The following is a 13,147-nucleotide window of genomic DNA, read 5'->3' as shown; positions in this document are numbered from 1 at the left end:
TGTTTAATTTTTTTTTGAATAGCAATCAACACCAGGTCAGTTGAATTCTTATATCTTTGTCGTGGCGTTGAACCTCAGGATGATGATACTGCCCTGACATCACTTGGGCCACCATGGAGAATTCGCCAAGTGAGGCAATGTGGATGAATGGGAAAAGAAGCTAAATTCCATGCCGCACATCTTTGGAAATAGTTCTGATTGACCGAATTTTCTGGGGCATTCGGTTCCAGACTGTTGCCCCTGAAGGCGCGATGATGTTGGTGTATACTTCTACCCTCATAGAAGTATAGAATTGGCCGATTATTACATTGAAACCCCCACAAGTGCCAAATACCTGGAGTTTCTGTAGTTTTCCAGAATATACCTCTACTCGAGATATAATGTTTTCTTTCATTTGACCACAATAATTGCAGTTGATCGAGACCGTGAGCAGATCTTAATGAGGTGGAGTTCGATATACTACACCGGGGTCGTGCCTCAAATCGACATAATTATTGGTGGGAGTTGGATAATGCTAGAAGCAAAGAGCAAAAATGCTATCTACATATGTATGTAGTCAAGTTGATTACACTTAGAATAGCTAGTAGACAGACACCATAGACACATTAGAGCGCTTCAATTATACTATGTTTTACAACCTTGTAGGTTGGCTCTATGTTAATGTTGACACCTAGCCATTACATTTAACTATCCCGACCAAGAGGCACCAATGAATCCGACAGGAATTCAGTGGCGTTCATCAGGTCTGTACTTCCATAGACAACTCTTCGGCGGTGTCCAGGAGCTGCACGTTGAGCTGGTGCGCCCTCGGTGCCCGCTTGGCCATTTGTTCGGCGAACCCATTCCTGCAAGTTGCCGTACTCATCCATGCTTCCACCACCAACAGTAAAGACAATAGCCTCACTGAAAGCTTGACGACGCTGTCCGAAACTGGCACCGGTGCCAGGGCCTGCGCTACCAATTCCACCTGGCATCTGCGGGTTCCGTGATGCAGATGCCGGAGGCATAGCGCCACGTGCGTTGGCGCTCCGCGGGTCAAAGTAGAGGTAGTTTTCGGTCTTTGCGATAGCAGAGCTCGAAGCTGCAGCCGGGTCCATGATTGACTCGGTAATCTTGGTCACAGTAAGATCCTTGTTCGCTGGTAGGAAATTCTTTACCCCTGAAATGAGCGAGTCGAAGTTGGCACCCAAGGCGCCCGAGGTAATGCGATCCGTCAGACGATTTGAAAGGGAGGAGAATCCACGGAATAGGTCGGAGGATTGTTGCTCTGGAGCAGATGTTGTCATCATGGTCATACGAGTGATCTCGCGCACCTGGCGGACATAGGCAAGTGAAGAAATATCGGGCACGCCGGCTTGGGTCAAGGCCTCTTCGAACTGAGTCATTTCAGAGCGGCTGAGCTCAGTTTCAGTGCTGAGGAACCAAATCACGAACAAGCGCAGCTTGTCCAATGGCTCATTTCCCTTCGAAGGATCACTGATTAGCTCCAAAATTTGAGATTTTGATTGTTTGGTGATGGTCTCTTCTAGCTCGAAGAAGTTATCCAGCTGCCGATCCTTAATACCCTTGAGCAGTGCGGTGGCAATGTTCATGTGCATGTCAAGAACTGCCTTGCGTTCCCGCAACTCAGGGAGTAGTGTGATAGCGGCCTTAAGATGTTGCGCGGAGGCACTGGTATCATTCTGGAGGTCTTCAATAGAGGAGGCCCCCGTCTTCTTTGTAATCTCATTTGCATCATCCTTGTACCGTGTAAGCTCAGCATCAATATCCTCAGCCACTTGGGGGAATGGGGCTCCGGCGTTGCGTTGCCAGAAGAAGTCGGTACTGTTCAAGTCATACGACTTTTTGGAGCCCTTAGCCGAGTCCGCATCACCTGCACCTGCATCCAAAGTGATTCGGTTCAAACGCATTTCAAGAACATCCTGGACCAGCGATTGATATGTCCACGAGTGGGAAAGCATTGGGACTAGGTCAACGTTTCGGTCCATGATGATCAATACCGGCCGTGTCGATGGGACTCCCGGCAAAGCGTTTTGATTGCCCGAGAAGAGGTTGTCCTTGGAATTAAGGATGTGGTCCCGCAGTTTTCGATCCAGTTTTGTTGCTATCAATTCCGCCGCACCACCCTTGGGGCACCGTATGATTGGAATGGTACCTGCCCAGCCAGTCAAATCTTCGTTCGATGATCCAAGGTAGGATATATTACTTACCCATTGTTACGCTCACGCTGAACAAGCCGCTAACGACCTTGTCAACAATCCCGTCTAGGTCTTCATCAGTCGTCTTTGGGCTGTTGATCTTGTAGTACGCATCATTTCCAAGTCCTAAACTGAAGAGGTCCGGCTCTGCCACAATAAAATTGAGGTATTGATCGAAGACTTGCGCAATATGCTCAGATGCGCCGGAAGTAGCTATCTGAGAAGCGAAATCCTCAAGAAGTGGCCGCGGGACGGAGGATAGGAAGTTCACGTAGGCTGGGGAGTAGAGCCCGTGGGAAAGGTCACGAGTGATCGCTTGGATATTATCGGGGGTTGGTTCCACGAAATATACAACTGGGACATCTGGAATAGGGTATCTCTGTGAATGGAGGTTTCTAGGAGTGGCTCTTCGTTAGCGATGGGGCTTAAGGGGAGAAAGCGGCAACCATACAGATGAATAGTTATGCCCCATGCCCGGAGGTCATTAACTCTCAGGACACTGCTGATAACATCGCGACCCATTTTATCGAACACCAAGACTTTCCAGATTGGGTCACCATCTTCATTCAAGATCGGAGTGGAGTGCGAGATAAGACCACCGGACCCGGACTGATCAATGGTCTTGTCTTCAACAGGTTGTGGATCGTGATTCAAGTTCAATAACTTTTGAATTGATGCTAAAAGCCATGGATTAGTAAAGGTCTATTCGTCACAAGAATCCAGCCTGGGTCACTTACCGACCTGTCGGTCCCGGAGGGACATAGGTTGCGCCATGACAATAGCTGGTAGCGCTGTGTGAGATTGGAGAGATGCTCGGTTTCAACCCAAATTTGGCAACATATGGAGCTGCGCAGAAAGGTAGCTCAAATATGGGCGCAACTCTTAGAATGATGATGAGGTGTATCTTGCACTGTTGACAACCGGGGATCTTGCTATCGCTCCACCTGGCATGGATCCCGCCGAGCTGCGCTGACATAATGATACAAACACTGCAAACAACAATGATCACAGGGTTGCTTGTAACACAGGGGTTGTAATTTACATGGGTGGTAGGCCAATGGAAGACATTCAATACAATAATTACGGTCAATTATGGTATGCTATCGTATCATCGGCTAACCGCCTTGCCAGCAGCTTTTGTCCCTTTTACTCTCTTCTTCAACCCAAGTCATCTACTCTAACCGTCCCTCAACACATTTCCCCCAATCCCTCCTTTTTTTCCGTAAAGCGAATGGCTGTGATGCTAGAGTGGCCCTTCGTATGAGAGCTTTTTTCTTCTCTGATTCCCTGAGGACTTTCTTTTGGGACAAAACTTAAGAACGAGAAAGGAGAGCACAAAGCCCTGCAGGTACAACAGGAAACAGCGCGAGAAGAGAGAAAGAAGGAGATACAAAGTCAAGGACACAAGGAGAGAGGTATCGGAGTTGAAAAATCTGGGCATCTTAATACTTCTACGTTGTATTCGCAACTGCGGAGCCTTCGTCATTAAGCTGCAAGGCCAAAGGCAACCCCGTCACTCGCAGTATTGGGGGAAAGCGTTGATGCCTGAGGCAGGCACCACTTTAATCCTGAGTCAAAGCTAAAGAAACAGTCTCTGTTTTCTCTCGCATAAGGTACGACAGTACTCATACTGCAACACTTGAAGTCCATTCTAGGCGTATCAAACACGTGAATTGTCTAATCCTTATCAATTCTTCAGACCAGCAGCTCTACAGGCCCCTGTTCTGCCGTGTCGAGAGATAACCAGCCAATCATCTCACGTTCTCACCGGAAAAATTATTTATCCTGCCGACCATACGACCCGCTCTTTTTGCTCGAAATAGAAGGCGGTGAGAAACAATAAACTCTACCTAGCTCTGCTCAGGCAGGTGCACGTGATTACGTGAGGTTTCCATAGTAGCTTAGAGAAGCTTCGACTGAGGCTCACCATGGAGCAATCAGCTCAAAATCCCATGCAGGGATTACCTCATGGGAATTCCTCACTCCCTTCAGATTACTGGAGCACGCTTGATCCCGCCTACCCAGATCCCGAGCAGCAGCTTCAACAGCCGTCTCAACCTCAACATCCACACCAACCTCAACAGCATCACGATTCTGCGTCGCAACAATCACCTCTTGGTATCGGATGGGACCATCCTGTTTTTCAACAGCAACAGAGAGAGCTAGCTCCACGACCGGAGCCAAACCATGGCATCTACTCATCAGTTCACCAGCCTTGGCAACAAACAAACCCCCTGCAACAGCCACCACAACGAGGATACGGAGGTTCACCCCAGTATCAGATACATCCACAGAATCCTCATTTCCAGCAAGGACAGATGTCCTTTGACTCTCGTCCGCTGAGTGCCTCCGAATCTTCCGCATTCCCATCATTTCCCTACCAGCAAAATTACTTCCTTCCTCAACACCCACACATTTCAGTACCAGACACTTTCTCCGAAGCGCCCACACAACAGAGAATACAGCCACGGCCACAGCAACAGCCCCAGCCATCAATTTCTTCATACCCTTTACCTCAAGGTTACTCTTCAGAAATGCTGGTAAGCCGACTCCTAAATGCGCTTCATAATGACCGTGGTTCTAACCGTAGGCAGCAAAACACAATTGATCTGACCAATGATTATCCTGATTCAGACCCAAATGTCACCATTAACCCCCAATTTCTAAATTCCACCCCGCAGGCATTCAGTCAACAGCAGTCGTCGTTGGCAAGCAACTTTCTTCAGGGAATCCCTGCGGACTTCCAACGACAAGGGAGTGAACAGTAAGTTACCATTTTAGTTTGTGGTTCAAAAAGCATTGGCTGATTTCTCAAAGGGCCAGGCTATTTAATTACTACCAGCATGATCTTTCGGTTCAGTCACATATGACACCAAATGGCAATCCAGTGCTTTCGCCTAGAGGTATGCCCAGACCTGTTTAAGCCTATTGCATTTCGATTAATACTGACTTTCGTAGGATTATCAGTACCGGAAGTTGTAATCACCAATAAGAAAGGAGCTCATAACAACCAGCAAACAAAGAAGACTGGCCAAACAAGAGCTGTGTCTATTTCGGAAAGTGAAAGTTCGGATGAATCCGATCTTGAGATCGAAGCACCTGACGAGCCGTCTCCTATCCCTGCGGTCCGCCCGACTGAGCCCGAGGCTGCAGCGCAATATGATACCCTCCAAGCCGTGTGGTCACCAAGGAACAAATGGCCTGGTACTGATAAGATCAAAAATGCGATGGTAGCCTACAAAGATCTCGTTAAATCATTGAGAGACGCGTGGAAGGAACAAGTTCAGGCTATGAAACTAGCTGAAAACCAAGACGACAACCAGAAAGCAACAAAACTGAAGGAAAAAGTTATCTCACAACGTCGCACTATGGATAAAATTGCGACCACAACACTGGAAATGGGCCATCCCATTATTGTTGAGAAGTATGCATCCCTCTCCCCTTCCTTCTACTATACCTTCCTTCCCTTATATCCCTCTGTGATGGTCACACAAAGCCTGAGGCTATTTGAAAACACCTATAAATATACTCGGAAGCATTGGATATGATAGCACTATCACGGGCTAGAATAAAGGGCCACCGCTCTGTTCGCCAGTGGCAAGGCTTGATAATATATGCGCCTGGGACACATAAGACTACCAGATGGAGCGAAAGGATCTCAATCATATTGAGCCTCAGGTATGCCGTTAGGATACTATCTGTGAACCTCACTGGAGGGGAATCACTTCTATCTAGAAATTGGCTCAAACTTGCAGTGGCAAAAAAACCTTGAAAACTTGACATAATTGAGCCCAAATGACTGATTGTTAATTTCGTGTAGGCTGGGAGAACACCCTATGATCGTGGCAGCTCTATATTCCTTCTTGGTCGACCGTTTCCAGGCAGCAGACTTTGCTGGGACTCTGACTATCAATTTGCTTACAGTAAGTTTGGTGTTTGTCTTTTGTGTCGAATAAATTGACTAACATGAAATAAGCTCTTCTCGCGTTTCTCATCTTTGACAGAGGACCTGATGCAGAAGACAAATCTTTCCAAGTTGCTGCCCAAGTTCCTTAAGAAAGGGAGTCAGCAGGTTAAGGATCTCACACAGAAGATCCTTGATAATGCTGCGGCCTGTACGAAGCGTAAGCAGGAGAGTGAAAAGCCTGCCAAAGAAGAGTCGAATCCAAAGGCCCTTTTAGCAGACCAGTCTAAAGGAGACGCTGGAGTGAAGCGACCCCGTGAAGCGGATAGCAATTTGCAACCTGGCGCAAAACGAATGGCAGTTGCCAATACCTTGAAGGATGTTAATAAACTTACATCCGGCAATGGACAGGCCAAGGGAGCACAAAGTAGTAAACCAACCGGCGCTGCAGTTCTGCGACCTAAACCCAATATCGTGGCTCCCAAGCCAACAAGTCTCTTTGGCACTTTAAGCTCAGCATCAAAGAGACCCGGGACTACAAATGCGGATAGGGCTGCCGCCGCTGCAGCAGCAAAGCCAACGTATGTATCTACGAAGAGAGTGTTTCTGAGGTCTATATTAACACTTGAAATAGGGCTGCTCCCGAAAAGGAAAAGGCATCAGCCTTCAAACCATCTTTCTCCTTTGGCGACATTATGGCCGACTTGAGCAAACCAAAGCAGGCACCAACCCCCAAGCCTGCCGAAGATCAGCCCCCGGAGACTGAAGCGGAGCGCACAAAGAGGTTGCGTAAAGAGGAGCGCCGTAAACTTCGCGTGACCTGGAGGCCAGATGATACTCTCACCGAAGTTCGACTGTTCACCCACGATCCCGATGAAGAGTTAGGTCCCGGCGATGGGTCATTACGTTCACGTGGAGACGTTAAAGGCGAAGGTAGTGTTCTTAAGCTTCACAAAGATATGGACGAACTGGAAGAAGAAGACCTTGGTGGTATTCGCGAGACTATATTCCAAGATGGTTATATCCTTTCGAGTAGGCTATCCCTCCAAACATACCCCAAATCCTTACTGACCCATGTAGTGATCGATTTCGATTTCGAGGAACCAAAAGACGGCAGTTTCGTCAAACGCGGTGGCCCCCAGCTGCCAACGAGTCCCGAGAGGGAGGCTCAGGAGCATCGGGAAGCTACTACCCTTATGGTCTTCTATACTTCCCCCGCCGATATGCCTGACACGCCTAAGGAGCCACCGGCTCCCGACCCCGACGAGATTGTTCCCGAGGTATTGCCTTTCGGAGAATTGCCCGACATGGTCAAGGTATGTTATACTTCTAAGGGCATTAAAATTCAATACTAACAAGGACACCACAGGTCCGCCAGGAGCGATACTACTCCTACATGAATCCGAAGCCTGCGCCCACCCAGCAACCGCAGCAACCTACTCCCGGGGACGGTGGATTTGATATCTCTAATTTGCTCAAGATCATCCAGGGTGTGCCTGGACAGGTGCAGCCAGTTCCACCGATACAGGCAACCCAGCCCGGGGTTATGCCTGATCTCGAGAGGACTATTAACATGTTCCGTCAGCAACAACCTCAATCCCAGATTCCCCCGCCTCCACCAGTGCCTACTTCTCAGCCACAAGGCCTTGACTTCAACGCGATCTTGAATGTCATGAAACAAATGCAGACGCCGGCAGCATACTCCCAGCCTCAGCAATCGCATCCAGCAATGGCACCCAACCTTGGCGCCATGTTCGCACAATTCGGTGGGCAGAATCAACAAGCTGGTGCTCTCCCATTCCAACAGCACGGCCATGATTATGAAGACCCAGAGCGCAAGCGAGGCCGCGAAGGCGGTTATTATGACGATCAGTCTAACTCTGAATCATGGAGCCGCTCGAAACGGACAAGAGTTGGCGCCAACGAAGCTAAGCCTGTAAGTACACTGTGGGTTCAGCATTTTATGACATACAAACTAACTCTTTTGAAATAGTATAAGGTGGGACTCGTTGCTTGCAGATTCTGGGCTGAGGGCAAGTGTCGCAAAGGCGACAACTGCACTTTCCGCCACGATCCTCTCTAAATGATACACCACACGGTTCCTTTTCGACTGATACCCTACTGTTCTCTTGGGACAATCTTCCTTTCTCCTATCTATGCATTAATACCTTCATGATTTCTTCTCTATCTTGTACTGGGTCATGGATATGCATTTGACAACTAGAATTTTCTGGTTGGCGTCGCACGGTTTTCATGGTCTGGAAGGTCAGCACATATTCTTCTGATTTTCAAAATCCTTTGCATACCCCCCTGGGGTTCAGGCGTTTTCCTTTTCCATTCGTCTCGCCTTTGTTTCTCTCGTGCATTTAGTGAGGGGTCCCTATGGGGGCTAATATTATGGCGCATGGATTGAGGGCGATGACAAAAATGTACAATTAGAACATCTTTATTCATTTATCTTTTTTTTCACTGTCAAGAATCGTCTTCGCAATTATTTCTTTCTCTCTCATCTCTTAATGGTAGCGTAAACGGGCCAATAATAGAGATCTCACCCGCTCATAAAACCCCCTGGGCGGCTATCGGAACTAACGGGAAACATCTACAATGGATTCATCACTAAGAGAAGCTTGTGATGTTCCAGATTCTCTCTTCGCACGTTCGGATGAGGAACTGATTCGCCTTGTGTATAAGGAGTTTCCAGGGGAAATTGATCGTCTGCGGCGAGCATACTCCATCCGAGACGGTCCCTGGACCCCTCCCAGCGCTCCATCCCCATCCTACACTTTATACAACGAAGACTATGATGAAGTGAACCGCACACTTGTGGGTTTTCTAGCACTCCGCTGGATTTATACGGGCCAATACGAGACCTTCATCGGTTCACAGGAATCCGCATGTCAACTAACGCGAACCTCGTTTGATTGGATCCGCGAGTTCTACATGCAGCTCGTCACAGATGCAAACACACTCTTTACCTTGATCACCTCAATAATCATCAATGATCTAGGCAAAGATCCGCAGTTAGCATCTGACTGCCACGCAAAGACTGGTGTGGATTTCTCCACTCTCAACCACGATGCCATTCTCCTCGTGGCCTGTAAGGCCGGCCTAGTTCCCTCACTGGACAAGCTTCAAGACCAAGATAAGGATGATGTACTTCGGGCGATCGAGCTCGGTGCGACCTTCAATTTTGGTCAATTGGCCCAGGCCGAAAACGCACCGGCCTGCTTGTCCGGTCTACCCCGCATGAAAGGCCACGACCGCAGCTTCCAACTCCGTTTCATGGAACAACTGCTCGATATCGCTGGTGCTGCGGGCCACATGGACTGGACGTGTGCGAAGAAACTGATCCAGCCTATCTTTGACTCCTATCGTAATGTCTATGATGTATGCGAGGGTGTCATTGCAGGCAATCTGACCGTCCGCAGTGGGTATGACTTGATATTGCTTCGACGTGCAGAGTTCCTCCGTGACAAGGACGTGCGACTATTTCACGTGGAGGAAAATGCAGAGGACCGGGCCTTGATGCGGTTGTTCTGTATGGGAAATGTGACTACCCAGGAAAAGGCGCTTTTGTATGAAGATGCGTGGCGTACACTGGAGGACCCGGTCAGAGATACTCTGGCAAATGCTCTTAATCTAGATGGCCGGAGGAGTGAGCCTGCTGTTCAGCCGACGTATATCCCTGCTCTGCTTGGCCGTATACAGAATGTGAATGCGTTGGTGTGTACCCTGCATTACCTTTCCCAGGTTATGAGTTCGACGGATGTCGAGGACCCTTCGGCGGTGGTTATTGAGCGGAGTGTGTATTCTGTTTTGAAGGAGTTTGTTGACGGTGATGAGTTTCAGGAAGACCCGACTATTTTGGAGAGGATTGACGTGCCTGATGGTGTAGTTGCTTTGACCACAGCCTCGCTTTGATGTGTGCAGTCGATTGTCACCGATTGAATAATCTAATTGAATTTCGTTACCTTGCAACTCAGTTTCTAGCATACGAGAACAGTCGTTCACTTATGCGGCCTCTAGAGTCTATAACTCCAAGGTTGACGTTGCAAGGCTCGGATTATTTGAATTTCTAGTTGGTGAGGTGATATTCGAGATGTCTACAAGATGTAGGTACAATTTTGGTTTATGTGCAGTTTTATTGAAGATTAAAGCGCAAGAAGTAGATCAATATATGGATATTGGAAGATAATACATTAGTGCCAGTCAAAGGTAGCTGTTTTAACATGTCTCGGGTGTTCTTGGCCGAAGATGAGGGGGGCCTCACTCTTTCGGCGGATGGGGGGGGAAAGGGTTATAAGTAGGAGATTGAGACTGCTTCTTTTTGGCTTCTGCCTCGAGGTGGCTCACCCGAGTACGGTTGACATCGCCCTGGCTCGCCAAGCTGATCTTCAACCAGTCATTTTGTGTAGCCTGATCTTCAATCGAGCTGCGCATGCGAATAACACCCTCACGATACAGACAGTTCTTTTCAAAGCGCCAGCTGCACAGCAATACCCGGAGCATGCCGCCTTCCCGTCCGCACATCAAGGCCACGACGGGTGGTCGCTCCGCAGAAATCACAGACACAGTCATATTGCCCGTGTCCACGAGAGTGAAGATACGGTGCGTGCTGGGAAGACCCAGTCGTTTAAACTCATTCTCCCAATGGTTCTGATCATGAGGATCATTGCTCAGTCGAAGATTATGGTCGCGGAGTCCCTTGGAGAAGACAGTGGATGAGGCCGTATATGATAGGCGATCATTGAAATTACCGTAGATGATTTTCTCAAGGTCATGCAATGGCATTGTGCCTTCGAATCCAACAAGATGGCTGGAGCATCCCTCGACGCTATCGCTACAGAGCTTTCGTACCGCCCAAGGACTGAACCAGGAGATGATAAATGCGACTGCGAAGTACAGAGCAATAGCTATCAGGTACTGAGGAATAATTCTGGTCTTGACAACGTATAAAACGTCACTTGTCGATTGAGTTTCGTTCCCTCTGAAATCAATAAGTGAAAGCGAAAGCGCGATAGCGGACGAGAATAGAGCAAAGCCACTCGCTATAAACACTTTGCCACGGTACACTATTGCCTTTGAGACGGTACCACTAAATCCACTGAGGTCTTTGGTATATTTCACTCTCGGGAAGTCCTTCCATCGGATGGGGATGCCCCGGCAGCGATCTACGATGACCGTGGGCTCGTATAAATCGTCGCCAACACCAACCACATCACAGAGTGGTTTGATATCCCAGAGATGAGAGCCATATTGATCTTGTTCCGCGATGTTGTGAAGAATCGTCTCACTGCCAACTGGACCCGATCCAGGCAGTGTCTCCACTGGGGAATTTTTTGGGTTCGGTGACAGACAGAGGAGACGCTCAAGCAGTTGATTGCTATCGTTCACGAGGGATAGTCGTGCAATAGCCTGGAAGACATTATCGGAATCATTGGGGGTAAGTCGATATGAAAAAAGCCCCATCGCAGCGTAGGCCATATCTTTAGTCGTGTAACCCCTGATGTTGATGCCAGTTGTTTGTTTCGCCATCGCTTGAACAGCAAAAGCGAACAATTGCAGTTCACTTAGCTGAACACTGTTGGTATAATGCTTGATGAGGTGGCCTATGGGATTTTCGTGTTTCAATTGTCGGTCACCATCCAAACCGGAGCTGGAGAGCTCCGGCTCAGACCAGAAGCTATCGTACATGTCATTCAACGTGAATTCATGCGATGTGAACGAAGCCACAGAAGAAGAATGGGTGAAGCAGTATCGGAGTTTGTTCGCAGCGAGGAGTACTTCCGGAAATGTCCATATCCGTTCTCCCCATATCTTTTTGTCACGTCCACTTTCAGTAGGGAGGACTATGTATACACGCTTCGCACAGCGTACTGCATCGCTGATCGTGTGGACATCTCGAGTGCGTTTCGATTGGACATGCCCAGCCGGTATACTCTCATCTCTCGAGACACAGTCGAGGTCCACCCAGAATGCTTCTAGCGGAGGGTCCTGCGGGTCTCTATGAAGGTTCTCGTGCTGGAGCATGCGTTCGGCCACTTTATAGAACATCTCTCGTAATTCTTCATCTGATTTGTGAATATAATTGGCCCGCGAAAAACTCAGGAAAATGTAGGGTTGCAGCATGTGCGTCTTTTTATCGCGAATGTCCTTGGTCTTCCTCGGTGTCCACTGATTGGTAGTTTGGTCTTTCACCACCAAGCGGCGAGGAATAGTAAGACCGGCAATATTTGACTGTTGTCTATCATTATCGGGGGACTGGTCCAGCACATTGATTGCGTGTTTCGGCCAGTGCCAGTAAACATTCTGGTACTTGTCGTAGCGTTCAGTTGAGCTGTCCTCATCCCACGGGGCAGTACAAATTTCGAAAGAGAGAACAAAGGGAATAATCCAAGATAGTGTCAAGGTAAGCAGAATCGATGTGGTCCAGTGCAGGATTTGTTGGATGATTCTCAGCACCAAGTTTCCTTGCTTTTGAGCTATGTCATCCCCTTCATGTTCGTCGTCTCGAACACTATCAAAGCGATGGAAACCAAATGGGTTTAGGCATAGTTCGGCCAAGGTGATGACGAATGGGACTCTCCCACGAAGGCGGCGTCGCCCCCAGGGACGATGGCGAGGATCAGACCTATCATGATAGATTTCTGGAATCGCCTGCACAACAAGTCGACGTGGATACCCTTTGGTTGTGCTGTAGTATGTATCTAGGTCCATATATTTTTCGTGATCGTCATCTCCATCAGGATTCAGATACTTTTTCTTGCCGTACCCGCGAGCATCCTCCAATTCCAGCATGCGATTCTCAATCGTTTTCAAGTTGGCAGCAGAAGGCCGCTGGAACCGCATTCCAGATGATCGGTGAGGTTTGCCATCATATTGTTTTATGAGATTATCCCTTGCGCTCTCCATATCGGTCGGCTTCTTATGCCCAGAAGAGAAATGGGCCATTTTTGGCAATCGTGACTTGATCTCAGTCAGAGAGGATGAGGTTGCACAGCAGATCACCCAAGAAGCAAAGATAGCTGTTCGAAGATGGATTGAT

General features: G+C 48.4%; 5 protein-coding genes across 5 annotated transcripts; 2 read left to right on the top strand and 3 right to left on the bottom strand.

Annotated features, from left to right (window-relative positions):
• Nucleotides 1-683: 683 nt before the first annotated feature.
• sly1 (syntaxin-binding protein) lies at nucleotides 684-2,972 on the bottom strand (the record flags this gene model as incomplete). Its single annotated transcript, XM_040793156.1, has 4 exons — nucleotides 684-2,155; nucleotides 2,211-2,593; nucleotides 2,650-2,875; nucleotides 2,936-2,972. The coding sequence occupies 4 exons, from the start codon at nucleotides 2,970-2,972 to the stop codon at nucleotides 684-686; spliced, it is 2,118 nt and encodes a 705-aa protein (XP_040645123.1).
• A 1,149-nt stretch (nucleotides 2,973-4,121) lies between these two features.
• PGRI_054420 (uncharacterized protein) lies at nucleotides 4,122-4,571 on the bottom strand (the record flags this gene model as incomplete). The annotated part of the gene is made up of 1 exon (XM_040793155.1): nucleotides 4,122-4,571. The coding sequence occupies one exon, from the start codon at nucleotides 4,569-4,571 to the stop codon at nucleotides 4,122-4,124; it is 450 nt and encodes a 149-aa protein (XP_040645122.1).
• A 161-nt stretch (nucleotides 4,572-4,732) lies between these two features.
• On the top strand, nucleotides 4,733-8,185 carry PGRI_054410 (uncharacterized protein; the record flags this gene model as incomplete). Its single annotated transcript, XM_040793154.1, has 10 exons — nucleotides 4,733-4,738; nucleotides 4,793-4,962; nucleotides 5,016-5,101; nucleotides 5,157-5,622; nucleotides 6,019-6,121; nucleotides 6,175-6,683; nucleotides 6,737-7,134; nucleotides 7,183-7,418; nucleotides 7,472-8,038; nucleotides 8,096-8,185. 10 exons carry the CDS (start codon nucleotides 4,733-4,735, stop codon nucleotides 8,183-8,185), a joined length of 2,631 nt encoding a protein of 876 aa, XP_040645121.1.
• Nucleotides 8,186-8,706: 521 nt separating this feature from the next.
• On the top strand, nucleotides 8,707-10,023 carry PGRI_054400 (uncharacterized protein; the record flags this gene model as incomplete). The annotated part of the gene is made up of 1 exon (XM_040793153.1): nucleotides 8,707-10,023. The coding sequence occupies one exon, from the start codon at nucleotides 8,707-8,709 to the stop codon at nucleotides 10,021-10,023; it is 1,317 nt and encodes a 438-aa protein (XP_040645120.1).
• A 345-nt stretch (nucleotides 10,024-10,368) lies between these two features.
• On the bottom strand, nucleotides 10,369-13,053 carry PGRI_054390 (uncharacterized protein; the record flags this gene model as incomplete). The annotated part of the gene is made up of 1 exon (XM_040793152.1): nucleotides 10,369-13,053. The coding sequence occupies one exon, from the start codon at nucleotides 13,051-13,053 to the stop codon at nucleotides 10,369-10,371; it is 2,685 nt and encodes an 894-aa protein (XP_040645119.1).
• Nucleotides 13,054-13,147: the final 94 nt, after the last annotated feature.

Source organism: Penicillium griseofulvum (assembly GCF_001561935.1).
Source record: "Penicillium griseofulvum strain PG3 chromosome Unknown contig_84, whole genome shotgun sequence".
Classification (NCBI taxonomy): Eukaryota; Fungi; Ascomycota; class Eurotiomycetes; order Eurotiales; family Aspergillaceae; genus Penicillium; species Penicillium griseofulvum.
This window is presented reverse-complemented; position numbering and strand designations above follow the sequence as displayed.